Below are 26,520 nucleotides of genomic sequence, written 5' to 3' on the forward strand. Positions count from 1 at the left end.
CTGATTTAAGCATATTTACACATGGATTTGACTTGACTTTGATATTGTGTAGTTACTCCGTTTTGAATCTGTGCTAGGATGACCTTTTTAATTTTAAGTACTCTCCAACCACTAAACCAATTGATTTTGAACCACTGTCAATTGAGATATGTTCACATGTTGTATATGCTTTCATCGTTGTACAACTAAAGTTTCAAAAGGATTTGTACAAGTCTATCCATAATAATGAAATTTTATCAAGCATCATGCAACCCCAAGAACACTGGTGGTAGTTAAAGCTTTTAGCTCAAGTGGCAAAACGCGCTTGATGAGAGAGTCTTGATTACATTTTGAAAGCAAAAGACACATAGGATTACTGTTTGGAAGATGTTGGTTGGCAATGGCATCAGTAGAACATAGACCAGTCAGCAATCAACCTTTCAGCTATCATACAAGTCCTTCAAGGGGAACCCTTCTTCGATTCCTCTCTCCATTATCGCTTTCTAAACCCAAACAAAACAGCAAAAAAACTCAAAATCGACGACCAAAACAATAAATCTAAGAGTAGTAAAGTGCACCTGGATTAATTCAGTGATCATTCCAGGTCCTTCCTCAAACCTTTTCTCCTTCCATTCAATCTCCTCTGGTTTTGTACAAGCCAATGCCTCCAATGAACCAACCGGTACTTTAATCGTCCCAACGTGCTGCACAATCCTCAGACTACCTACATACAGTAGAGTTCTTCGGATGATTAAAATATACATCATTTTAGATCAACAAGTGAATCTGTTGAACCAAAAAAAAAAAAATATATAAGCGAGATATAATGAAGAAGATGTACTTGTAATGAATGCTTCTTCCCAAAGCTCACGCTCAGACCACGAAGGTGCTCTCTCGCGGTATGGTATTCCTTTGCTTATGCATACTCTGACAGTAAAGAAAACAAACTTTCACTTACTGATCATGAACAGAGCGTTAAGAAGTTCAGCTTATTATTACTATTATTTCTTACTCGATGACAATTTCTCTTATAACTCCTGGAAGCACACCGTCAGTTACAGGTGCAGTCTGCACTTCAAACTCCCTCAAACTCTCACCGTAAAGACTGCCAGATGATGACTTCTACAATAAGTTCGAAAGCCAAATCATAAGTTTCTTTTTAACAAAACATTAAGAAGAAACTCAAAGCTTTTCTCTGTACCTTGCGGCAAACCACAAAGAAGTTTGTGACGCAACCCTCCAGCAAATGATCACCATCATTCGACAAAAGAAGCTCAGTAGTCGAAGGAGGTCTAAACTTCTCCAGAGGCGTCCTCAGCCTGCCTACATCAAAACCCACAAGCTTAGCTATCAGAATCCTCATCAGTTGAATGAGTAAAGAGAGGAGAGAGAGAGAGAGAGCACAGTACCTTACCCAGTCTGAGTACTTAGCATTAGCAACATCTCTTCCACTACCAACCAAAGCCAAACTCGCAGCCTTTTCACCAACACCTAACGAGTATCCACCTATATGCAACCACACATCTAAAAAATCCACAACCTTTTCATCACCCAACCTACTCAACTTCTCCACATTACCAGTAACAAGAACCGTTACAGCTAACTCTTCTCCACAAAGTCTCCCCCTTTCCTTCACTACAACAGAACTCATAGCCTTGCTCATAGACCCATTGACTAGATCGTACACACTCGAATCATGAACCGTTTGATTCATCAAAAACCTAGATGATGACCCAGAGCTGAGCAAAAGCTCAGGCTTTGAATCCAAAAGGATACGAATCGAGCTGGAAAGTCTCTTCATATGTCTCTCCCAGAACAAGAAGCTAGTCCCACTGTCTATCGTTCTCGTCGTTGTATAAGCACCTGTAAACATCAAATCAAAGTTTCAAACTTTTTTTTCTGCAGTCTCTCTTTATATCTTCCGTTTGGTTCCGTACCGGGGAGAGATTGAAGGAAAGTAGCGACGGGAGGAGCCTCCAAAACGACGCCGTTGTGGTAGAGAAACCTGCATTTCGACATTTTTTTCTTCTTCTCTCTTGTGCTTTGTAAATGAAGCACATCTCTTTAATTAGATATATAAAATAAAATCAAAAAGGAAAAGCCCAAAACGACGTCGTGAAACTGAGACTTTCATTAAACCTAGGGTTTAAGCCGTTTCGTTCTTCTCCGATCATCTTCCTCTCCTCAGTATAGAACACAACAAGTTAAAAATGCGATCTTTATTAGCTTTCAGAAAAATTCCACCGCCGTTTCTTCTTCGTTGCTTAATACACAGTAAACCCTTTTGCTCACAGTCTCGATTTCCCAAAGAATCCGACAATCCAAGCCCACAAGCTAACGGATCCGCTTCCGACGAGAATCCACCCACCTCCGCCTCAGTAGTAGTAGTAGCGAATCTCTCGACTACAAAGCCTGAACAGAAAGAAGAATCGCGTGTAATCGACGCGCTTCTGGACCGGAGGAACGACCCGGAATCAGCTCTTCGGTTCTACAACTGGGCTAGACCGTGGCGTGGGAGTCTCGAAGTCGGTGACGCCTTCTGGCTACTCATTCACATTCTAGCTAGCTCTCCTGAGAGCCACGGACGCGCACGTGACTTGCTCCAACGGTATGTTTCATCAAGCAGTCCAATGCCAAGAGTATTAGTCAGTAACTTGGTAGAATCAGCGAAGTCGTTTGGGTTTGAAGTAAAGGCGTTACCTTTTAGTTACTTGTTGAATGCTTACACCAAAGAGAGGAGGACTGATTGTGCTGTGGAGTGTATTAAACTAATGATAGAGCTAGGTTTGGCTCCTTACGTTAGATATGTGAACAACACTTTAAGTGCTTTAGTTAGAAGGAACTCGATAAACGAAGCTAAGGAGCTCTATGGTAAGATGGTCGCTACTGGTCTTGTTGCTGGTGATAAAGCCACTGCTCATTTATTAATGCGAGCGAGTTTAAGAGAAGAGAAACCTGAGGAGGCTTTGGAGGTTTTTAGTAAAGCTATCGAGAGAGAAGAGGAGCCTGACGGTTTGCTTTACAGTCTTGCTATCCAAGCTTGCTGCAAGACGGTTAATTTGGGTATGGCGTTTGGTTTGTTGAGTGAGATGAAGGAGAAGAAGTTGTGTGTTTCGCAGGAGACGTATACTTCTGTGATAGTGGCTTTGGTGAAGCAAGATAGGGTGGAGGAGGCGGTTAGGTTGAAGGATGAGATGGTGAGTGAGGGGATACCGATGAGTGTGATCGCAGCAACGAGTCTGATCAAGGGACATTGCAAGAACGGTGACTTGGGTAGCGCTTTGGAGATGTTTCGTAAGATGGAGAAAGAAGGACCGTCTCCGAACCGTGTTACGTTTTCGGTTTTGATAGAGTGGTTTAGTAAGAGCGGGGAGATGGAAAGAGTGCTTGAGTTTTACAAGAAGATGGAAGCTTTAGGTATTACTCCTTCTTCCTTTCAAGTCCACTCGGTGCTCCAAGTGTGTTTGAAAGGTCAGAGACCGGAACATGGATTGAAACTCTTTGAAGAGTACTTCGAAATCGGTACTGCAAACATCTTCATTTGTAACAGTATGTTATCATGGCTATGCAAGCAAGGTAAGATAGATGAGACTAAAGACTTGTTAAGGAAGATGGAGAGTAGAGGTCTTGGACCTAATGTAGTTTCTTACAACAACGTGATGCTTGCCCTCTGCAGAACGAAGAGGTTGGACTTGGCTCTTACTGTCTTTTCAGAAATGCTGGAGAAGGATATAAAGCCTAACGACTACACTTACTCCACTTTGATCGACGGGTGTTTCAAGAATCGTGATTTTCACAACGCTTGGGAAGTCATCGCTCAGATGAACTCTTCGGATATCGAAGTCAATGAGGTTGTATACCACACGGTTATCAATGGCTTATGCAAAGCTGGTCAGAGTTCTAAAGCGAGAGATATGTTGGAAGATCTGATGAGAGAGAAGCGGGTTTGTATAGGTTGCATGAGTTACAACACCATCATCGATGGATTTATCAAAGAGAGTAGAATGGATTCTGCTGTTGCAGCTTACAGAGAGATGTGTGGGAACGGTGTTTCACCAAACGTGGTGACTTATACATGTATGATGGATGGGTTATGTAAAAACAGTAGAATGGATCAAGCGCTGGAGATGAGGAAGGAGATGAAGGAAAAAGGTCTGAAGCTTGATGTTCCAGCTTATGGTGCACTTATCGATGGATTCTGCAAAAAGGGTGAAATGAAAAGTGCATCTGCTCTGTTCTCTGAGCTCTTTAAAGAAGGGTTGAATCCAAACGAAGCTGTTTACAACAGCTTGATATCCGGATTCCGTAATCTTGGAAACATGGAAGCAGCGATTGATTTGTACAAGAAAATGTTGAAAGACGGTCTGAGATGTGATCTGCCGACGTACACAACTTTGGTCGATGGGTTGTTGAAAGAAGGAAACTTGATCATGGCCTTTGGTTTGTACACAGAGATGCAGGGGTTGGATATTGTGGCTGATGAAATCATGTGTTCGGTTATCGTAAACGGTCTTAGCAAGGTGGGACAGTTTGTGGAAGTGGTTAAGATGTTTGAGGAGATGAAGAAGAATGATGTGACTCCAAATGTGTTTATCTACAACGCGGTGATTGCAGGACATTTTAAAGAAGGAAACCTTGATGAGGCTTTTAGACTTCATGATGAGATGCTTGACAAGGGTCTTGTACCTGATGGTGTTACATTTGATATTCTAGTGAGAGGGAAATATGGAGAATCTCAATGTATTGGTATAGAAAGTTTGTAGCTGCATTTTTGACTTATTAGTTTAGCTTTGGCTTCTCAATAATCTGGCTGTGTTTATTAAGCTTTGGAGGGGTTGCAGGTTAAAGCCGTTAAGTTACAAGATTAAATTAGTCTATTTTTTTTATCAGCTTTGCTCATAAGTAATGGGTTTGCTTTGTCATTCTTATGGCATAGTTGTGCCTATGAAGGGTCAAGCTTTGACCTGGGAACTTATAATACTGTTGCATTCCTAGGCCAGTGTTGCGAGTCTTGTGGCTGTTGTCTTTCTTCGGAAACTTCTTTCTGAACATTTTTTTTCCTTTCATGTAAGCATTGACAAAGCAAGCTATGTGTACAAACCTATTTTGGGATTTTGATATTATGGATCCAAGAAAATTTTAAACAAGAATGAGAGCACACTTTACCATGACTCAACATATATATAATATCGATATGTAAGTTTTTACAAAATACATTTCATGCACAAGAATAATGACAATTGAGAATTGGAAAAAAAAAGAAGGCTTTGTAAAAGAAAAACTTAACATATAGAAATTATTGTAAGGAGTTCAGTTATTCAAATAACCGATGAAAATTTTGATCATAATCTATACTATTATTTATGAAGTGATTTAGCTTATTTGTCATGATTTTCACAATTTTAGCTAATTTTTCTTATTTGTCATGTTTTAATTAGGTTTAAGATGAGTCATTAATGTATTAATAGCTTTTAGTTGAGTCCATAATTTATTAATTTAAATAATATAACTATAAAATATGTAATTAGATATATAATTATTTTGATTTTGCTTATTTGTCATATTTTCCATGATTTTTAGTCAATTTTGCTTATTTGTCATGTTTTTATTAGGTTTTAGATTAGTCATTGATTTATTAATAATTTTTAGCTGAATCACTAATTTATTAATTTAAAAAATATCCGTAATAAATTTTATATATAATTTAAAACGAATTTTGATTTAATAATATTTAAATATATATGTTATATTAAAATTCTTATTTTCTTATTTGTCATATATTATTAGGTTTTAATCTTTTATAAAGGTCATTGATTTATTATTAGTTTTTAACTGAGTATTTATTAATTTTCAAAACACCCTTAATGAATTTTATATATAATAAAAAACGTATTTTATTTTAATAGTATTAAATTTATATGTTATATTAAATAATTAATTATAAACTAATATAATAAAGTTGTGAAAATATATTTAAAAATTAAGAGAATTCTTATATATATTGGGTTGCTATCTGAAAACAATATTTCTTTATTATAAAGTTAAAAAAACAAAGATATAATACAGTTTATAATTAAATATTAGTCAAACAAAAATATTTATATAAAGATATTTTCTAAACTATTTCTAATATATGAGTGTTTTAAAACTTTTAACACAATAATAAGTACATAGTTTGATGAACAACTTTTTGACATATATAAATAATTTGATGTTTGATTTAACTATTTAAAATCATAAATAATAACTTAACTTGTGAATGAGTTCAAAATAAATTTTCTTGCTTTTACTTTAACCAGTTTAAGTTTAATCCGTGAAACACTATAGCTTCAGTTGGTGACCACTAGAAGAATGAAAAAAATGAACAAAATAAAAAATAAAATTTTATTTGAGGAATTGAAAAAAAAAATTATGAATTTTTGTTCAATTTGTTCCTTATCAAAATTGCATAGAGAAAAGTTTTCTTATAAATTCATTCCTCCATTGGGAATTTAGAAGAAAAAAATGGGATCTACCTTTCAATAATTTGACTAAAATTTCAACATATCTGGTATAAATTTTGAGGAATAAAAAATTCACCATAATTTTTTTCCATCAACATGTTCACCAATTAAGTTTTATAATGCTGATTTTTGGATTAATAAGACATAAATAATAAGTATTCGTAAGATGATTATGTCTGCATATGCGGACAAAATACCTAGTTCTCATATTAAAATTTTACATATTGCCAGTTTTTTACGACCTATAATTAGATTTCATTAAAATGAAATTCCACAAAAAAAAAAACCTCAAAAATAGTTAATTGCTATTTTGATGAGAAATATATTAAATAAATTTATTCCAATTGTTTCTATATCTCATGTATTTCTATTCCACTATTCTTTGTGGGCTTTTACAGCTTAGACTATTATCTTAGGGTCTGATTGGTTTCTTCGACACCGCTTGCAAACGCAGCTTTGCCATTGTTAAAAGGCGTTTGTTGGCGTTTTGCAACAATCACAAAAAATTCTACAAATCAATTCAAACCGTTCCAAACCTTTTAAAATCAAATTGGTTCTTGTTAGCTTTGCGGTTAGATAAATAAATTTAAAACATTTTGTAAAAATATTATAATATTTTTTTTAATTTAAACTTAAAATTAAAATATTATAAATAAAAATATATAAATTTATGTTTTAATTTAAATTCACTAACATATCATAATTTATTTTTAAAACTTTATACTAAAATTATTTTAGTATGATTTTAAAATTAATATATATACATATACAAAATATATACATACATAAACGAAAAAATATTCTTTTAAAAGTTCTAATATAAATATTCAAAACAAATCTTATTAACATTATAACTTTCATTTAAACTACAAAAATAAATAACGTAATATTGGTATTTATTATATTTTCTCAAATAGTATATTTTTATATTGTTTTATAATGTTATAATGTGTTTATATTCGTAACTTATTATTAAATCACTTCAATATTTTATAATTAACAAGTCACAAATATCTCGCAAACTTACCAATTTCTAACTGTTATACCAATTGTACAAATCGTTTATTAACGTGATAAACCAAAACCACTTACATCTATATACTTCTGCAACCGCACCAAAACCACTTACATCTATATAGTTTTGCAACCGCACCAAAACCACTTACATATGTATACTTCTGCAGCTGCACCGCTGCGTTGTAACCAGTCAGACTCTTAGATTTCACAATCCCATTAGTTTAACAATTATAACTTGTTCCATACATGTTTTCAAAACGTTCCCATGTTATTTATAAAAAGGACACAGACAAGATAAAAGATAATACTATACTCGTGAAGGACATTAATACACGTCACAATTCATAACATTATATTTTCTTATCTCTTATATATTAAAGGAGAAGCATTGTAATAAATGCATTCACACTATAATAGACACGTGGCAGCCTCACAATGATTTGATAATAAATATGTTAACGCATTCACACGATATTCATAAATGTGTTCACACTATATTCATAAATATGTTCACACTATATACTTTGTATTTTTTTTTAATATAAAACTCATATGCATGGTTCCAATAAAACTTTGGATTTTTCGGTTCGAATCAAAACAAATAACGAATCAAAAGCTAAACTATATATATATTATTTTTATTGTTTACCGATAAAGTTGGGTAAAATATTTATAAGTTTTGATTCAATTCGTTATCCTTTTTGAATTGAACCAAAAAATATGGATATCCGTAACTTTACGAAGCAAATCAACTACTACAATTAAAGAAAAGCAAATCACAAATACCAATATTTTTAGGAGCGATTATAAAATTCGATCTATTATATGCATATATACACATATATGTACAGAATTATATATATATATATATGTTATATATATTATAGTTTATATAAGTTTTACAATATTTTTATAAATTAAATTTATTATATTAGGTATTAAAATTTAAAAAGTAAATAATATTTTATTTTTGTAATAAAACGTTATTATTAAATTTTCAATTATTTTTTAAATTTTATTTACGGATCAAATCGGATATTCTTTAAAATTCTAAATCATTTCGAATATCATAGTCATCGACTATCCAAGTGGCTAAAGATTGAATCGACATGAATGCCTCCAAATACTCGGATATTCGATCTGTGCCCACAACTATTTATGGATACAGTTGAGTTTTTTATTTAAAAAAAATTCACTAATGTCAAGGCCTTTTAATTTTTAATTAATTTTAATTTTATCTTTCATGTATTATTTAGAACAAAAATGTCATTAATATTAATTAACAATATATTTATATATTTGTCATTTATTTTTATATACTTTTACATACACATACATGTGCACCTTGAGGTGAGCACTTTATAAGTGTTTACCACTACTGAAGTATCTATTTTTTTTCTGGAAGTTGAAATATATTTTTTCTTAATGCTTCTTTCACTACCGACCAAATTGTAGTGAAATGATTAGTCTTAATAATTTTATTTTCTTTTTCTTGAACTATTATCCGTTTACAAACTATAATATGAAACTATTGATTCGACATGACGATTATCTAAAATTTATAACATAAAAATAAACAAATAATAATAGTTTTTGGTTTTTACCAAAAAAAACTAAAAAATCAAACATTCTAACAGAATAAACCAAAAAATAAGTTAAAACTGAACCAATATCCAGATTAAACAGATTTAATGTGTTTTTATTAAAAATAACAAAACTAATAATCACATCCCGCGCAAGGCGCGGGTTATTACCTAGTAACCCATTATTGCAGTCACATCTTTGTGATAACAAAGTTTGGCGCATACTCGAGTTGAAGTTAGAACAAATACGTTTAATATTTCTCACTCATTATGGATCAAATTTATGTTCGATATACAAAAAATCAGAAGAATAAACAAAACACTTAAAATAGAGTAGTATATATCGATCTTATGGATCAAAACTAGTGGACATGGAGGAAGAGGAGGATGTGGTCATGGTGATAAAAGGGAATCCTGATGATGCTGCAACTGTCTTTAAAGGGTTCATCGTCGTCACCGGTAAATAGATCGGTGAGTGCTTACCGAATAAACCCATCGCGGATTGGTTACCTTTGTAGTAGTCGCTTGTTGTCAGCTTTATATTTTGCGATGATGATGAAATGCCAAGACTTAATTCAAGATCATTGTGAATATTTCCTGAAGGAGAAAGAAAACAAATGTTAATGAATCAGATATACAGAAGTTGCTAAGAGACAGAGTAAAAAAGGTTAGCTGCTAGGGTTTGCTTGATCTAATCAAAAGTAAATGTTACATTTATGGTAAGGGTTGTATAAATTGGTTTCACCCAACTTCATCAATCAACCTTACAATATGTAAACATTGTGACCCAGACTTATCCATTACCTTTAATAGAGGCACCAGACTTCATGACTCCTCCCTTTCCCAACTCATTATTGTATTTGATTGCTGCTGCATCCCATCCCCTGTGAATTTTCATGCACGTATAATATCTCTGAGTTATTTACAACATAAGAAGAAGTCTTTGGTTTCATTTTATTTTGTTAATAATGTGTTCATCTGTGACATTCAAACATGATTAAAGGGAAATCGTCCCCGATAGGACAAGTATCAAACTCGTAAACAAAAGCGACTAACTACTACCTCCATTTTTTTTCAAAACAAAAAGTTTGCAAATAAAAAAAATTGTAACATAAATGACTTTAGCTTGGTATTAGTTTTAGAGGAATAACTAAAACTTCGTGTAACATAACAATATCCATACGATTCACTTAGGAAAATAAAATTGAGTAGAAAAGATCGTATACTACTCAAAGTCTTTTTATACTGCTCAATTTCATAACAGTTTTGTTTAGTGTGACCTAAGTTTTTAAAATAGATTATGTTCAACCATGTTGATATCTTAACAAAATGATCAGTAAAAATGGTTCTTAGATCAATTTTAAAATTTTATAAACAAGTTTGAAATATAATGTTATTATTAGTATTTGCCAAGTTAATGCCGTTTTTAAGTTGTAAAATCTATTTCAACTTGTAAAAGCTGTTATTGCTATTACTATTTGTCATATTAAACTTTTGAACAAAAAAGGATAATGGTTGTACTAAACACTAAAGACATGTGATATCATCACCTGATTGGATCAAGCTGAAAAAAATAGTTTTTCTTTAGAATATGTAAACAAATGTTTAAGTTTGTTCTAACTTTTCTTAGTAACTATGAAATTTTGTAGAGCTAAATGCTATCTTTTAAAAAGTGAGTGTTGGGCTTTATAATGGCAAGCAATAGAATAAAATAAATAGAATATGGACGAACGGAAGGCAAGTGCTTAGAGGATTTGCCATTCCATTCATATTCCATCAACCGAATGGGAAGTTTTTCCGAAGGTTTTTATCATAATAAATAGTAAAATTCAGCTAAGTAATCAGACAACAGTTTTAAACGTGTCTGAGTAAATATTAAATTTGTTAATTAAGGATCTTCAAAATTAAGATAAGATTGCATGTGTCTAACAATTACAAAAGTACTAAAATGTTTTCAGTGAAGTGTAGGTTAGATAAGAGTAACGGTACCTGTTTTGGAAGAGATGAATCTGATCGTGATGAGTTTTGAGTTGGGTGCATTTTTGAAGAGTCAAGCCTTTATATTTGGAACTTCCTCTTCCGAAACTCGCACTTTCTCGCCTAAGTGTTTGCACGAACTCCACTTTATTCAAATTCTTCATCTATATAAATGTAATTGAGAATTTCAGACCCACAATTAGTTCGACAAAACTAAAAACAAAAATATACAAATAGCTAATTCAGCTTCATATATTCCAAAGAACGTATTTATCACGTTTGTATATAATATACACTTATATGTATAACCTTATCGAGGTCTTGTCTGTAATCCTCCACAACGAAGTTGATATCTGCGTCGAGACCACGAAATTTGATAGCAGCTCGGTCGTAGGCCCTGGTATACATATTTATATTCATCAACTAATATTTCTTTAATGTATCTTCAAACAATAATGTGTAATTTGACAAAATTAAACCATACTACAGCGGCGAATGTTGTCACACATAATATCATATATATATAATCTTTTACCTTGCTGCTGCGTAGGCAGTATCAAACCCGCCTGTTGAAACAGAACATTAGGTTAAAAACAGAAGAATGATAGTTGATACAATCAACAAGTTTGTGTTTTAAGCAAAGAAAAAAAACAAGTTTGTGTTCAATAAAACGTGTAAGGTAGAAGTAACAAATATCGGAAATGAGCTGTAATAGTCTACTATGTTTTGTCTTTTACATAAAAAGTATATTTAAAAATAAATTGCAGTAGTTGACGTTTTGTAAGAAAAAAAATCCTAGCATTTACTTGTAACAGATGTTGTCAGACAAAATATAAAATTTTATCACAGGAATATGATAGTTAGAAAATCATCGTTTATGCCTATATATAGACAGACACACACACGACGTAATTAAGAAGACGAAATAATTAGAAAGGGTTTGATATAAATATACTTACCCAAATAAACTTGCTTTCCACAATCCCTACAAAATCATCAAGTCCAAGAACATAAATTAGGGATTTATATAGCAATAATTGGATATAATTAATTGTCAAAAACTAGACTAAACAAATTAATTAATTTTTGTAATACCAAATATGAGATTCCCAACGACCGGTGCGACGGTAAAAAGTGACGCCACGATACTGGGAGCTTCGTGACCTTGGTCCTCTTCTGCTCTTCTTTACCACTTGCTGCTTGTTCCTCTGTAAAGAAGACAGTCTCAACCAGTGACCGTCGTCTAGGGAGAACTCAATGTTCCGGCGAGCATCAGCCACGGGGAAAAGATCTCCGGTTTCTCTAGAAGGAGGAGGAGGAGGAACGACATCATCGTCGCGTTTGAGAATCCCAAAGGTGATGAAATCTTTTCCGGCGGCGGAATCTTTGGAAGACGAAGAGGAGATGTTAGATTCTTCGTCACCGGCGGTTGAGACAAATGGTACTTTGCGATCTTGATCTTCTCCATAGTTAGAGAACATACCAAGACTGAGATCCAACATGGTCGTGTTCTAACGGCGTTTTATTGAATCGGTGTTTTCTTTTTCCGGTGAGATAGAGGGATTAGATGAGAGAGAGAGAGAGAGAGAGGATAAGTGGCAAGATGGGAGGGGAGAGAGAGAGGGTTCTAAAAGAGGGAAGAAAAAGAACGTGGGACGTGTTCACTGTGAAGGTTGCATTGGATACACTTGCCCTTTATTTGCCTTTTCAAGTTTCTCTTCTTTAATTAATTTCTTTAAAAATAATAATATAAATGTACTTGCCTTGCCGATGTATCGAATATATATGTTAGTTTTCTTTTTCTTGATTGAATATTAGAGAGGCTGTACGATGAGTTCTATACTTTAATGTTGTAAATTCAGCAAGTTGTTCAAAAAAAATGTTGTAAATTCAGCTCGTTAGTATAACATAAAATGTAAATGATTTTTTTTCATTTAATAAACTCGATCTAGTTCAAGTCGTTAAACATATAATGCCATCAAATAGGTAAAGAAGTTAAAAGTGATCAGAGATAGAAGAAACATGGGGGATGCATATAAAGCAGACCTGTTACAAAATACTTTTGGTTTCCCCTAACATAACATATACGAGGTTTAGTTCTAGGTACAGACCTCGTATATGTTACAAAATACATTTGGTTTCCTTTAACATATTGCTATTTGGATATCTTATACATCTTTTGAGTTTTGATCAATTCATCAAGTTTTAAAAAACATATAAGGCAGCATGTAGAGTTTAAGGAAATTTAATATTTTAATATCAATAAACCCCAAAGTCAAACCTTAAAGAATGTATGTATATTGCGATTGGTTGAAGAGTAATTTCTATGTTTTTATAATTCCTTCAAATATTGTACTTCATTGCCGAAGAAATTGTTAACGTATGCTCGATTAATGTAGAAGTGTCTGTAAGACTAAGATTATAAGATCTTTTTGGGTCTAATGATTATAAGTTCTTCTTAATTAACAAGTGTACGTACGTTATATTCTTTCCAAAAATAACGTTATTTAAATGCGACAGCCTTATCGTCGACAAAAAAAAAGAGGACAGAAGAATGAGACAGTATCGTCAATAATAAAATACAAAAGTCAACCTATGAAATTTTCAGCATCCTACTAGCATTATTAGTAATCAGCCGATTTATTGTGTTAGTTTAAAAAGACAAAAGGAAATGTATATCAATTAATACAAAGTTACTTATTTGGTTTGTAGAGTCCTAATCAAAACTGTTCAATTGATGACAAATATATATATATATATATATATCAATTAATGTTTAAATATTAAATTAAATTAATTAGCATCAAATACGTTGATATAAATATGTCCACCATGGTAAATCCTAATCCAGACAATCCATTGCCTTCATTTTGATGTATGTAAATGTAATTATGCAGAGGTTTGTTGAACTATTTGACTATTTGTCATATCCGATGTTCATAACAGCAACAAAATTGGTATGAATGCGTGTCATACATTTGCAGTGCCATAAGATACTGTCAATATATGTTTTTAGTTTAGTCACTTGTTAAATATTCTGATCACATATGAATGTAACATAACACTACCTGGTTAATTAAGATGCATTTGGAGCATGCAGCGCTAAAAAACAAAAGAAACTACCGAAGCCGAGGGATGTCACAAAGGTTAGTGATGTAATGAAGACGACTCAAGAAGACAACCTTCTAAAACCTAAAAGCAAACTTGCAGAACTTGAGACGATGGTCTTACTTACACCAACTCGACTAACAGATTCCTCTCTTCTGAGCGATTTGTCGTTTCAGCTAATTAATCTTTGTATTGTCCTCTACCATCAGGTCCTCCTTTCTCTTGCTATACTTCTGGTTCATAATGAAAAAAAAAAACACCTGAAGCTGCTTTTTGCGTTTAATTAGGTTAACCTTTTTAACAAAAAGTAATAATAATAATTACATATGTCCACTGACCAGCAACTAATGATTATCAATGGAATTATGTTCTCCATAATAAACGTATGTAACCCAATTTATCGCAAAACTTTGCGAATAGCGACAAAACTTGCGTTGTTGTTCTATTGTTTCCTCTCTATAGTAGTATTGTTTTTGTGCTGAAGGTATATATATGCCAACAAAAATAAAAACTCCAACCCTTCCTTATTATCTAGTCATGAGACTCATGACACAACTAAGAAAATTAGACACGAGGAATTCATATATGCATATTTTGATTTTAAGAAAAAATGAAATTAAAAATGAGGCGGAACAGTAGTAGACGGGATAAGTGGCTAAATTCAATAAAACACTATACAAAGTATCTTATGAAAATGAAAATAAATTTGTAAATTTTTTATTAATCATGAACAATATAAGAGAGGTTTTTTAATCACGAAATCATATAAAACTTAAGATATTCGCTTCCTCCCTTCAAGCATTCAATTGACAACAAATCTTATCAAGTAATCAACCGGTCCACATATATATTATACGTTGCTTTATGTAGCGTAGCGCCCTACCACCACCGTTCCTAAGTAATAATTAGAGGTCAAGTTTTTCTTTCTAATTTATGTCGTTTTGGCATTTAGCGACAGCAATTATTAATACTTAGGTCCCCCGTTTGATCCCCAGTATGAAAAAATCTAACGGTCAGGGATTTTTTTGTACTTTGGGATCTTGGATCTCGCCGTACATATCTACAACGTGTGAAATATTTGTTTCTCTGTTCGCGCCATTTAAAGATTCAGGACAACCCTTTCTCTATCGTTTTTTCTTTCGTCAAGATCGTTTAGCCCTTTTCTTAAAATAAAGAGATCTATCATCTATGATAAAAATATCAAATAAATTAGTCAGCCGGGAAATATCAAAGATTTTACATTCTCTTCCAAAAAAATTTCAAACTATTTGTTTGCTCCTTATTCTCTTCCAAAAATATCAACTACACCCCAGTTAATTGTTAAAAAAAATTTCTACGTATACATATATATTTATATATTTATGTTACCGTTAGAAACGTACCGCATATCTTATGTAATTGTTTCTCGTATTGTCATTCAGATTCATAAATTCAGCAGGAAATAAATAAAAAAATACAATTAATAAAAAAATAACGTTATGACTTGGAAAACAACCTAACAAAATAACAAAGAAGCGATTAAAACCAGATCTATCATACGTGTGAAAAAGGTATATATGTGTTTCTTTTGACAGCAGAATTTATATTATATATATATATATATATATATATATATATATATATATCTAAAACAAATTATCATAATTATCATTACAATTATTTTGTATGTAGTCGCTTCTTTGGAGTCAGAGCGGGTACTATTAGCTTTAGTGGTTATAGACCTTCTTTAATGGAGGTGGTCTTTTCAGTTGTGTTTGGGTTGTAGCATCTGTATCACTGAAGTTCTGCTTTGGTACTGGCTTATAGGTTGTAGCATCAGTACCATTTGGTATCATTGAAGTTCTGCTTCAGTGCGGGCTCTAGTGTTGTTCTCAGCTTTCCTCCAGTTTTGATCTCTGGTGTTTGAACCGGCCTCTCTGGCCTAGATATTCTAACTATGAGTTTCTTGTTCCTGCTTAAGTGTGTTTTGGAGTTCGTCTCTTGGACATAAGGCTGTTGTGACATCATCTACTAGTTCTTCTATTTTGCTTTGACGGTTTTGGAGAGAGCTAAAGACGTCACATTGGTTTTGTATTTTGGTTCTTCTTTTGCGAGGAAGTGTCTTGTCCCTTGTCTGTAAGTGGCTATGGCTGGATCTCTCCGTCCGCATATAAGAGTGAATGTCCTCTTTGTCGAATCTCCAAATGCTCTTCAAAATTATTCTTGTCCTTTTGCTATCTCAAGTTCTTGGCTCTCTAGACACTATGCCTAGTTTTCAGGCGCCTCATTTTTTGGTTTACTATCCTCAGTGGTTCTTGTATTCACTTTTTGCTGATTGTGGTTGTGTCGGTGCTAGGTGTTGCTCCAGCTTTCTTGTGTTCAGTGTTATGAGTCTTATGCATTTCGATTTTGTTTTCGACCTTATTTTTATCATGGTTTTTAATTTTTGGTTTAGTTCTTTGCTCTCTTCGAATATTGAGGTAAGCCTCTCTTTTTACTAGAATTCAAGTCTCTAGTCTTTTTTTTGAGTTCCGGCTTTGTGGTAAAACAATGTATCCTCTTCTGAATTTTAATCTGAACTAGAACTTGACCCGCGCCCCCGCGCGGGTGCTTGATTTAATTTTTGTTTAACATAAAATCATAAACCACTAGTTTGATAAAAAAAAATTCATACATATAGAATAGAATATATTATTTTATAATATAGATGTTTGATAATTTTTTTTATTTATACATAATATTATATTATTTTTTATAACTTAATGCAATTTGATGTAATTGTACTATTCATATATTGATCTGTTGTTTTTTTGTGAATTTATTTTCAAAAGAAAAAAAAATACCTAAAATTTTAATTTTTGCATTAGTTTTCTATGAATTATTTTTAATTTTATGATATTTTATTTTCTTGAAAATTGAACTCTCGATTTTTTTTATTTGATTAAACTAAATAAAGTAATGATATATTTAAAATTCTTTTATATAATATATACTATATATTTCAGTTGTGTTTTTATTTTCACTATAAAGAAACAACAACCATTGTAATTAATTAATTTAAATTGATTTTAAATGTAGTGGCATAATCTGTAAATAAAAAAATACAAAAAGGAAATATGTCATTTATTATAAATGTAATGATTAAATGTGTAAATAAAAGAAAGTAATAAATCTGTTATTCATGTTTCCAAACAATTCTCATTTTTTTTTATCTTTGTTTCCAAACAGTATTAAAGGTACTTCAGTTTTAATAATATAGATAAATCTTTAGTGCTAAAAGTTATTATAATTATTTTGTTTTAAAAATATCAACTGTTTTTGGAAAGATTTTCTTACTAGTTTGATATGACATTTTAAGAAAAGATTGTAAATTCTTTTACAGCTATTGTGGTTTAATAAGTAAAAACTAAATTCAAGTTGTAATTTTTTTCCAACAATGTAATATTTTAAAATATTTCTTTTATAAATTTTCCGATAAGCATTGAATTCTAATACAATTTCTTACGACATATAAATCTGTAAACTAAATTTGGAGAATAGACTTGAAGAAACAATCAACACATATTATCAAAGTTTTAACCATTCTCACACATTCATTCCTCAATCTTTTCTTTTAGTAATGGGATTGCATCTTCAATTCCAACTAGTTGGAGGAATAGAAAGATAATCTAGACCACAACATAACAAATGATTTTTTTTAAAAAAACAACAAATGATTTTTCAAAAAAAAACAAATGATTTTTCAAAAATAAAAACATAAACAATTGAGTGATTGTATATAGTCAATGAAATAAGGAATAAGAGAGAGGGTGTGATTGACAAAAAAAAAGAGAGAGGGTGTGATGTTTACACGTCGAGGTCCAAAATCAAGAATGGGTCCAATATGCCAACTAGCTACGATTTATTTATTTCGAGTAAGAGAGAGAAACCTTAATGGAGACAGACGGACAGTGGGGTTACGTCAATTGTCACGTATTCGACCACTCACCAATCTACATCTCTTATTCAATAATTTTGATAGATTTGATGATAAGCTGTTTTACAAATCTCAACCGTTCAATTTATCCAGATTGCCGAAAACATATTTTAAGGAATCTATCCTTTCCTTATTTGGTAAGACTGTTATTGTTTCTCTCCACCAGGAGATATCTCTATATTAGGTAAAATCGTAAAAGTAACTTTTAAATGTTTTTATAAAGTAACTTGCAGTGCACAATAAACTAAACTCTTAATTATTTTTAATCTACCATAATCATAATCCATTTTGGAGTCACGCACACTCCAAACCAAACGTTATAGTTTAAGCTCTAAAAACTGAGATGTTTTTTACGGATCTAACTTCTTTATGGTTGTATCAGTTATGCTATTATTAATTATACTAATTTACCATAACCTTTGGTTTCCATCGCATAGTACATTCTGCATATAATTTTAACTCACTAATTCATTAACCATGCATATAGATGTACGTAGGTTAACTACAGTAGTCAGTATCCATACCGTGGGAGGATCTTAAAATTTTGACAATGTATGCGAGCGAGAAACGATTGCACAGATTAATAATTATGGGGTGGGTTGTTGGTACAAAGATAAATCTTTAAAAGAGCGATAGAGAAACGACTGGAAACGCATGAAGCACGTTATAACGTTAAATAATTGAGGATTTAATTCAACCATATACTTTGATGATAATTAATGTCTTTGTCCATCAATAAAAATAATAAATTTTGGTTTTAACGTTTTTCGGTTTAATGTTTGACGCATATGGTTATAAAGGTGTGGGAACAGTTTTGGGCGACGTGGTGACTGTCCTTCCTCATTTCCGAAAGCCAAAACTGATTCTTCTTTATCAACCAAAAAAAGTTAAAAATACCTCTCTCGAAACAAACACGTGCTCTTAACCATTCCTTTCAGTTCTGACAATTCGTGGTACCCTCTTTTGGTTCCTGCTTTAGAGTAACACACATAATGATTAATGACATAACTCAAACCGTGTGGTCTTCTAATTCAAGGAAATGGTTCACATGCGGAATAATTGTAGTACAACTGAAGAGCAGTCCTAATAGTAACAGAAACATATAGATAAATATGTATTTGTAGTAACTTTTATTATTATTAACTATGGTGTGGTGCAGTGGTTTGTAATATTCAGAGCTTTAATATGTTGAAAAATCTATACTATACTAAAAGTTAAATAAGCTTAATAGGGAGAGTGTCCACGTATGCAAAAATATTCAGACCAATCACACTATTGTATTGTGCCATGTCAGCGTTCTTCAGTCTAACCAACCGACGATATTGTTTTTCTTTTTGATGACCTTTCCGATTTCTCATTCTCTACAGTTTATCTAATTTTTTTCATTAACTTCGCCCATGAATCCTCTTCGACTCCTCTTTCTCTGCTCTCTCTATATCTAGCGATGAAAAAACCCTATCAATCTCCGCCGGAAATTAAGATCCACTGATTAATCAAAAAAAAAAAATTAAGATCCACTGAATGCGGCTTGCTTTAGTCGATCTCAGCAAAGTACGAGAATGTCGAGAAAACTCCTTCTGGATCAGTCTTCGGAAATCGTTTCTCAGCAGGTATGGTTAATCCCTCAAAGAAGTTGGCCCTAAGAGTGATTTGTAACATAAAGTGTTCATATTTGTTTCGTGTCGGATGCATGGTGATGTTAATTTTATTTGGCTGTGTGTGGTGATGCTGATTTTGAGTTTGGCATGAACCAACACGTATGCCTTTCATATATTCATCTCTGCACTTCATCAGATTCCTTCTTTTTTTTTATTAATTCCAGCAACTTAGCTTCTACTACTTCCCTAATGATTTCATTGTCCATTCAAAATATTTTTTCCTTTCAGTTATGTGATGGATGTGGCATGTTATTTAGAGAATTGTCCAGATTTGTATTGGAAAGATGCATCTGCAGCCACAAGGGTCTGACAGATTCCATTTACCCACATGGAAACCAGAGCTACGTACATAGAGGTCCCTAAAACTAAATTAATTATTTCATTGACTCAAGTTTTTCAACTTTTCTCTGATTATATATAGTGTTATCCAGTCTCTTTTTTGCCATCTTTCATCACTCTCTCTCTCTCTCTCTGTTTTCGCAGCTTGCTCAACAAAAAGGGAAAATGCAGTTGTAAATACATTTCTGGTGGTATATTCAAGGTACTTATTCATCTTGACTAAGACTAAATCTTCTCAGTGATTTGCTCTGTTTTTATAGATTTGAGAAGTTCTGATTTTTTTTTCCAATCTTTGTTCTTTGGCTGAATCTATTGTTCAGACGTTGTGTGTGAAATGCGCTTCTTTCTATGTTTGTAGTTTATTTTCATGTTTTTTTTGGGTTTATGTATATATATACAAACATGTATGAGTCAGACATTACAAATTCTTGATGTTTCACTTCAAGTCAGAATCTCACTATTGTATTGTGGGATATGTTGAATATGACATGGAGGCTGATCTAGACTCCTGGTTAAGAGATCTGTCAGTTTCAACAACAAAACTCTAGAGCCCACGATCTTGGGATTTTGTGGTAAAATGGTTGTTGAGAAATCCATTCCCTTCAAATGGATGCAACCGGAGAGAATGATCTCGCTCTGAGTTACACATTGTTGGGATTTTTAGATAAATTTCAGTTCTTGATCTGAGGAACCCCAAACGAAGCTGCTCTTAAGTTACATAAATTTTACAAAATATTTGGTACCAGGTGAAAGCTCGCAGGCTGTGCAGTGCTCGTGGAGCAAAGGTGTTACCTGTTAGTGTTTTGATCTCAAAACTTCTGGTGTTATTGTGTTGTCGTGATCTTATGTTGTATGATAAATCCCCTTTGTTTCAATCACAGGCAGAAACTCTTAGACTTTGGTGAGGTAAAGATAAGTTATATATCATTCTTTGATATCAAGAAACATGAAACCGTGAATTCCAGGTGGGATCTCGAGCTTGGACAAGAGCAGATGAGGTTGGTAAAGGTTTGTGACCTTTGACATCGGTATGGACATAACCTTCATTTTTACTATAAGTTGCTCCACTTCCAGAGTAGAGACCTTCTACTGGTAATTACTTCTCACAGGCTCCTTTCCCCCATTTATGTCAAAAGGTTTGTGCCAATCAAAAATAAACTTAGATGTGTTTGATTGAAATGTTACAGGTTTGATATTGGCAAGGAGAAAGAAGTAAAACTTGTGAAGAAGTGTCTCGGTTGAAACTTCAACATTAATTAAGTACCTTGGTCTGGTTAGTATATATTTCTTTTTGTTGACATGATTATGCTTTGTGTATATGGAAAGGCAAGCTTCTGAGGTTTTTCTGAAAGACGGGAAATTCTTTTACAAGAACAGTGGAGATATGCTTCAAACTTCTTCTATGAAAGATAGTGATCCACAAAAATTTTGGTGCTCAGCACATCAAAAGTGTTATATGTTCGGAAGAAGGGGAAGTTTTAACAGTTAAGCTTCTTAGCTGGAGGAGCTAATGTTGCTGCATGAAGAATTGTTGTTTAAAATGGTGTTCTTACGGCTGTTTGGCCATTGTCCATGCTTGGTAGCAATTTTTAATTTTAGTATAGTAGATCATATAAAAATATAGATTGAAATTAACTGTGTTGTGAGTATTGTTTTATAGCTAATAAGAAAACTGTGAAAATTTAATTTCAAAAAGCTTCAGAAATAAATGAGTATTACAGAAGTTTTTAAAGTAATATATAAGAAACGTTCACAATATCTTATGCAAAATATTTTGTTGAGAATATTTTTTAAGAAGTCACGAAAAGATTAATTTGAAATTTATTAAAATACAAATTAACAATCAAACTATGTATTTATAATATATAATATAAAATCTGGTGTGTGGCATCGAGAAAAAAAATCATAATCAGATAAATAAGTATTTAGATTAAACACAAATAAGTGTTTGAGAACTTTAAACTAATTTTCAATCACTTAAATCAACAAAAACTATTTTTAAAAAAAATTAACCATTATCTAAATATCCCAATATAAATATTTTTGTCTGAAGGGGTTAATTACTCAAAACTCAACTCTAAACCCTAAACCATTAATCATAAACTTTTTTTTTTTTGAAAATACAAACGCTAAGCCCAAAACCATCAATCCTAAATCCTTTTTTCTTTAAATATGAACTATAAATCCTGAAACATCAACTTGAAACCCTATACCCCGAAACATCAACTCTAGACCCTAAACCTTAAACTTCAACTCTAAACCCTAAACCATCAACACTAAACCTTAAACTATCAACACTTTACCCTAAAAAGTAAACTCTAAACCCTAAAAAATTAACCCTAAACCCTAAAACATCAACTCTAAACCCTAAACCTTCAACTCTAAACCTTAAACTCAAAACCCTAAATCCTAAACCCTAGGGTTTAGATTTGAAGGTTTAGGGGTTTAGGGTTTAGGGTTCAAATTTCAGTAAAATATAGGGTTTAGGGTTTAAATTTAGGGTTTAGAGTTGATGATTTAGGGTTTAGATCTGAAGGTTTAGAGTTTAGGATTTAGAGTTGACGTTTCGGGATTTAGGTTTTAGAGTTGATGTTTCATGGTTTAGGGTTTAGAGTTGATGATTTAGGGTTTAAAGTTGATGTTTTAAGTTTAGATTTTGAGTTTAGGGTTTACTTTTAGGGTTTAGAGTTGATGTTTTAGGGTTTAAATTTGAAGGTTTAGGATTTAGGGTTTAGAGTTGATGTTTCGGGGTTTAGAGTTTAGAGTTGATGTTTCATGGTTTAAGGTTTAGAGTTGATGATTTAGGGTTCTGAGTTGATGTTTTAAGTTTAGATTAGTTAATCATATATTTTTTTTGTCAAAGTTAATCAAAAGGTTATAAATGTCTTTTATCTTTCATTAAATATGAGGGTAAAATTGGTTAGTGTAAACATGAAAAGTAGTACTTTGAAAATTGTATTTTTGACAATTTCCCAAAATTTTAGCTGAAACTTAAAAATATTGACTATTCATCACTTTTTTGTTAATTTTAATAATAAATAAACAACAAAGAGTGAGAGGTTGTTCTGTGGATTTTGTTTTTGGTTTTACTTTAGAAAATAATCTGTGAATTGTTTTTTTCGGCTTTAATTGTTTTGTTATATATTTATTTTCAAAGCACTGAATTAAATCTTTAGAAAAGTTGATTTTGAAAACTAATATATTATTTCTAAAAAAAAATATACTGTATCTTTAATTTTAAAAGCTAAATTATGATTGTTTAAAAAAAAACAAATTTATAGAAAAAGTGAATGTGTAAAACATTTACCACCATTACCAATCAATCTCTGAGTTTATTCATTTCAAATTCGTTGGACAACATAATAAATTAATTTGCGTATTATTACTTATATTTTTGGTAGTCAATTTTGAAATAATATATATACATGCTTTTATAAAAAATAAACAAGCTAAAATTAATTAATAATTATAAGATGAAATTTACCCGGGCGTAGCCCGGACAAAGACCCTAGTATATTTAATTTGTTGTTGGCCTAAAAAGAGATCAGCGGTAGTAGAATACAATTTGTCACTACGTTATCGTTGAATGCCAATGATTTAATTAGCCCAATTAATTTGACCTGACAATCATATATCAGAGAGTCACGGCTCCACAACACCATGTTAGCAAACTTTAAAACGTCAAAAGATCAAATAAGAAAATATTTTTACTCACATTCAGCTACTCAGCGACCGCATGTAATGTGCCAGTTATCCACTGTTGATCGTTCTAATTTAGATAATTTGCGTATCTCTTTTGCGTGATATAAGATGTCTTTGTTGAATTTGATATCTCTATAAAGTAGTTGATATTAACATAAATTAAAAAGGTACTACATCATGCACACATTGTATACTCTACAATCATTCTTAATTTGGGACCTAGATAAACACTCGTGTATATTTTTCATGATGCACTTCGAAAGTGCAGTAGCAATCTGCTGAAAATCGTAGCATACTTGCCTATTTGGATTCATCTAGATATCCCATTTATATCAATCCTATAGCATTACAATATGTTTTCGTAGCCAAATGTTATCATTATAATAATTTTTAGAATCTTTAAAAAAATAAGTTGGTTCATATAAATATATATTATATTTTTATTAAACTAACTATCATATTAATTAATAGTGTACAAAAGAATATTTTTAATTCTTTCTTTAAATAAAAGCTACGAAATTACCTAATATTATTACTATATATACCACAATTAATGATTATAACTAATACATCCTTGATAACATATTTTGTATCCTTTTTTAATTTTATATTATTAAAAAAATAAATAATCATATTAAAAATATAATAAAAATTTAGATGTTTTTCTTATATGTTATATTTTTGGTTTTTTTAAACGAGTATAAATTACTAAAAAATTGTAAGAGTCCCACATTAAAAATTTTGTGATCAATTTTTTAATTTTTTTTGTTCAAACAAGATACAAATGAACATAAATCGTATAAATATGAAGTGTCATTAATAAATATTCATATCTATATATATAAAGAAATGTTCACCTCTCTCCCGTGAAGCCACGTCATCAATTCGTGCGTTCTGGGAGTGACACCTGTCCCATTTTATATTTAGGGCCAAAATAAATGAATGCAGTTAAGGGTAATTGAATCCAGCACCTCTAACACTGGTAATTTCTCTTAGAACCATTAGGCTAAAGTCACTTTTTATAAATATGTGGCCGCGAAAATACTTATTATCGTGTCAGCTGGAAGCCCATGCTTCTTCTGATTGTGGCCAGGACCGACACTGAACTGACGTCAAGATGAAGATCGTGAAGTTTAAAACTTTGCTCCAAACAGTTTTGCAATATTTCCAACTTTTATAACTTGATGCATATAATATATATCAAAATACATTTGTTGTACACGCTTTTATTAGTTTTACTTTTAAAAGAAGGTATTTACAGTTATAAATGTTTTGTGCCAGTGAAGTAATGGTTGAAAAATCTCTTTACATATGTCATTTTAAAATAACATCCAACTTCTATATATAGTCAATACATATGTCCATGTTATATTCTAGACTAAATATTTTCTCTTTTAAAAATATAGAAAACAATTTTTTTAGTCTACAAGCAAATGTTGTAGAGCAAGTATGCATTATACAAAATAATATATATTTAAAATCCATACACAAAAACATAAAAGTTGTTATAGGCCTCTTTCTGACACATGCACACTCCACTATGAATAAGAATTAAAAAAAAAAACAGTATTGTCATCAAACTTTATTACAAATCCACATTTGTACATCTATAATTATGAGTTGGACAATTAGTTAATTTGATACAATACCAAAGCAATAATAATCGAAAAACAACTATACCACCGCATACTAATAAGTAAGACATAACAGATAACCAAATTCTTGAATCTTAAAACAAATTTCAACTCGAGCATTTAGTGAATATCAAATTAACTAATATCCCGCCCGTAGGGCGGGCCGACCCTAGTTATATATATAAACTAGAGTTTGACCCGCACGTATCCGTGCGGATATTTTTAATTTTATAAATATATAAATTTGATATTAACTATTTATATTTACATTTCAGTGTTATATGTATAATAATATAATCTTAACACCATTAAAATATAATGATTTTTACATTAAATTTCGTGAGTAATTATTATTGTATAATAGTATATTTTGATTTCGGTACAATAAATTCATAATCAGAAATAATTAAATAGAAAATCACTTATAAATATGTTTTTATAATTTCTACAGTTTGTACACACATTTTTCAAAATTTTATTTATTTATACTATAAAATGATATTTTCTAAGACTAATTTAATTTTTCATATTGTGTTTGAAAAATATATATTTTATCATCTATCATTTTAGTATGTTGCAGAATTTTATAAGTAAATACATTATTCGGTTTAATTAATTCAAACTTATTATTTTCTTTATTTTTATACATGGTAACACTATCCTATTATTTGAGCTAATATTATCGATATATAATGTTTTTTTGATGTTTTATGACTTTCACTCTTATACTAAACTATTGAAATATTTTATTAAAAATATTTGTTTTTTTTTTATATATTTTTAGCAAATTTTGTTATCATGATATATAAACATTAAATTTATAGTCAAAACTGATTTGTTATTAATATTAATTTTATTTTATTTTTATTTTCAAATAAATTTTTAGTTAATATTAATTTATAATAATATTATGTTACTAATTATGAAATTAATTAATGCATTATTTTAGAAATATATTTAAAATTTTATTAAGATTGTGTTTGATCTTTTTCATTACAAATAAAATTTAAATTTATAGGTAAACTACTTTGTTATTATCATCTTTATAAATTATAAAATTTCTAG

At 31.3% G+C, this 26,520-nt stretch overlaps 3 protein-coding genes and 1 long non-coding RNA gene across 7 annotated transcripts; 2 read left to right on the plus strand and 2 right to left on the minus strand.

The window, feature by feature from the left end:
* Positions 1-141: 141 nt before the first annotated feature.
* BNAA09G55000D lies at positions 142-2,061 on the minus strand. Of its 2 annotated transcripts, none has more exons than XM_022691129.2 (7): positions 1,917-2,061; positions 1,389-1,842; positions 1,181-1,298; positions 992-1,098; positions 821-906; positions 558-703; positions 142-482 (listed from the first exon to the last, which is right to left on the minus strand). In XM_022691129.2, the coding sequence occupies exons 1-7, from the start codon at positions 1,996-1,998 to the stop codon at positions 420-422; spliced, it is 1,056 nt and encodes a 351-aa protein (XP_022546850.1). In that variant the 5' UTR covers positions 1,999-2,061; the 3' UTR covers positions 142-419. The 2 variants fall into 2 exon arrangements, with proteins under 2 accessions (XP_022546850.1, XP_013708568.1); XM_013853114.3 differs by having other exon boundaries at positions 992-1,101.
* A 128-nt stretch (positions 2,062-2,189) lies between these two features.
* Positions 2,190-5,091, plus strand: LOC106412116 (pentatricopeptide repeat-containing protein At3g54980, mitochondrial-like). The gene has a single exon (XM_013853008.3). The coding sequence runs from the start codon at positions 2,190-2,192 to the stop codon at positions 4,740-4,742; it is 2,553 nt and encodes an 850-aa protein (XP_013708462.2). The 3' UTR covers positions 4,743-5,091.
* Positions 5,092-9,318: 4,227 nt separating this feature from the next.
* On the minus strand, positions 9,319-12,743 carry LOC106412263 (AP2-like ethylene-responsive transcription factor SMZ). The gene is made up of 7 exons (XM_013853169.3): positions 12,155-12,743; positions 12,019-12,044; positions 11,595-11,625; positions 11,369-11,456; positions 11,072-11,223; positions 9,887-9,966; positions 9,319-9,679 (listed from the first exon to the last, which is right to left on the minus strand). The coding sequence occupies exons 1-7, from the start codon at positions 12,559-12,561 to the stop codon at positions 9,432-9,434; spliced, it is 1,032 nt and encodes a 343-aa protein (XP_013708623.2). The 5' UTR covers positions 12,562-12,743; the 3' UTR covers positions 9,319-9,431.
* A 5,998-nt stretch (positions 12,744-18,741) lies between these two features.
* LOC106412429 lies at positions 18,742-21,820 on the plus strand. Of its 3 annotated transcripts, XR_002653961.2 has the most exons (6): positions 18,743-19,732; positions 20,009-20,135; positions 20,264-20,321; positions 20,614-21,211; positions 21,307-21,392; positions 21,497-21,820. It is a non-coding gene; the product is annotated as an uncharacterized LOC106412429 (long non-coding RNA). The 3 variants fall into 3 exon arrangements; XR_002653960.2 differs by having other exon boundaries at positions 18,742-19,732; positions 21,307-21,820; XR_001282587.3 differs by having other exon boundaries at positions 18,745-19,732; positions 20,866-21,211; positions 21,307-21,820.
* The last annotated feature ends 4,700 nt before the right edge of the window (positions 21,821-26,520 follow it).

The sequence above is a fragment of the Brassica napus genome, chromosome A9 (genome assembly GCF_020379485.1).
Source record: "Brassica napus cultivar Da-Ae chromosome A9, Da-Ae, whole genome shotgun sequence".
NCBI classification, from domain to species: domain Eukaryota; kingdom Viridiplantae; phylum Streptophyta; class Magnoliopsida; order Brassicales; family Brassicaceae; genus Brassica; species Brassica napus.

What these genes read in the sequence shown, in the direction of transcription:
- BNAA09G55000D (XM_013853114.3), bottom strand. Translation starts at nt 1,998, where the DNA reads ATGTCGAAATGCAGGTTTCTCTACCACAACGGCGTCGTTTTGGAGGCT. An exon ending in AAGTACTCAGACTGGGTAAG is followed by an intron (nt 1,299 to 1,388) that starts GTACTGTGCTCT and finishes TGATGTAGGCAG; the next exon opens with GCTGAGGACGCCTCTGGAGA. An exon ending in ATAAGAGAAATTGTCATCGA is followed by an intron (nt 907 to 991) that starts GTAAGAAATAAT and finishes CTTTACTGTCAG; the next exon opens with AGTATGCATAAGCAAAGGAA.
- LOC106412116 (XM_013853008.3), top strand. Translation starts at nt 2,190, where the DNA reads ATGCGATCTTTATTAGCTTTCAGAAAAATTCCACCGCCGTTTCTTCTT.
- LOC106412263 (XM_013853169.3), bottom strand. Translation starts at nt 12,561, where the DNA reads ATGTTGGATCTCAGTCTTGGTATGTTCTCTAACTATGGAGAAGATCAA. An exon ending in CGTTGGGAATCTCATATTTG is followed by an intron (nt 12,045 to 12,154) that starts GTATTACAAAAA and finishes ATGATTTTGTAG; the next exon opens with GGATTGTGGAAAGCAAGTTT. An exon ending in ATTCATCTCTTCCAAAACAG is followed by an intron (nt 9,967 to 11,071) that starts GTACCGTTACTC and finishes GAAAATTCACAG; the next exon opens with GGGATGGGATGCAGCAGCAA.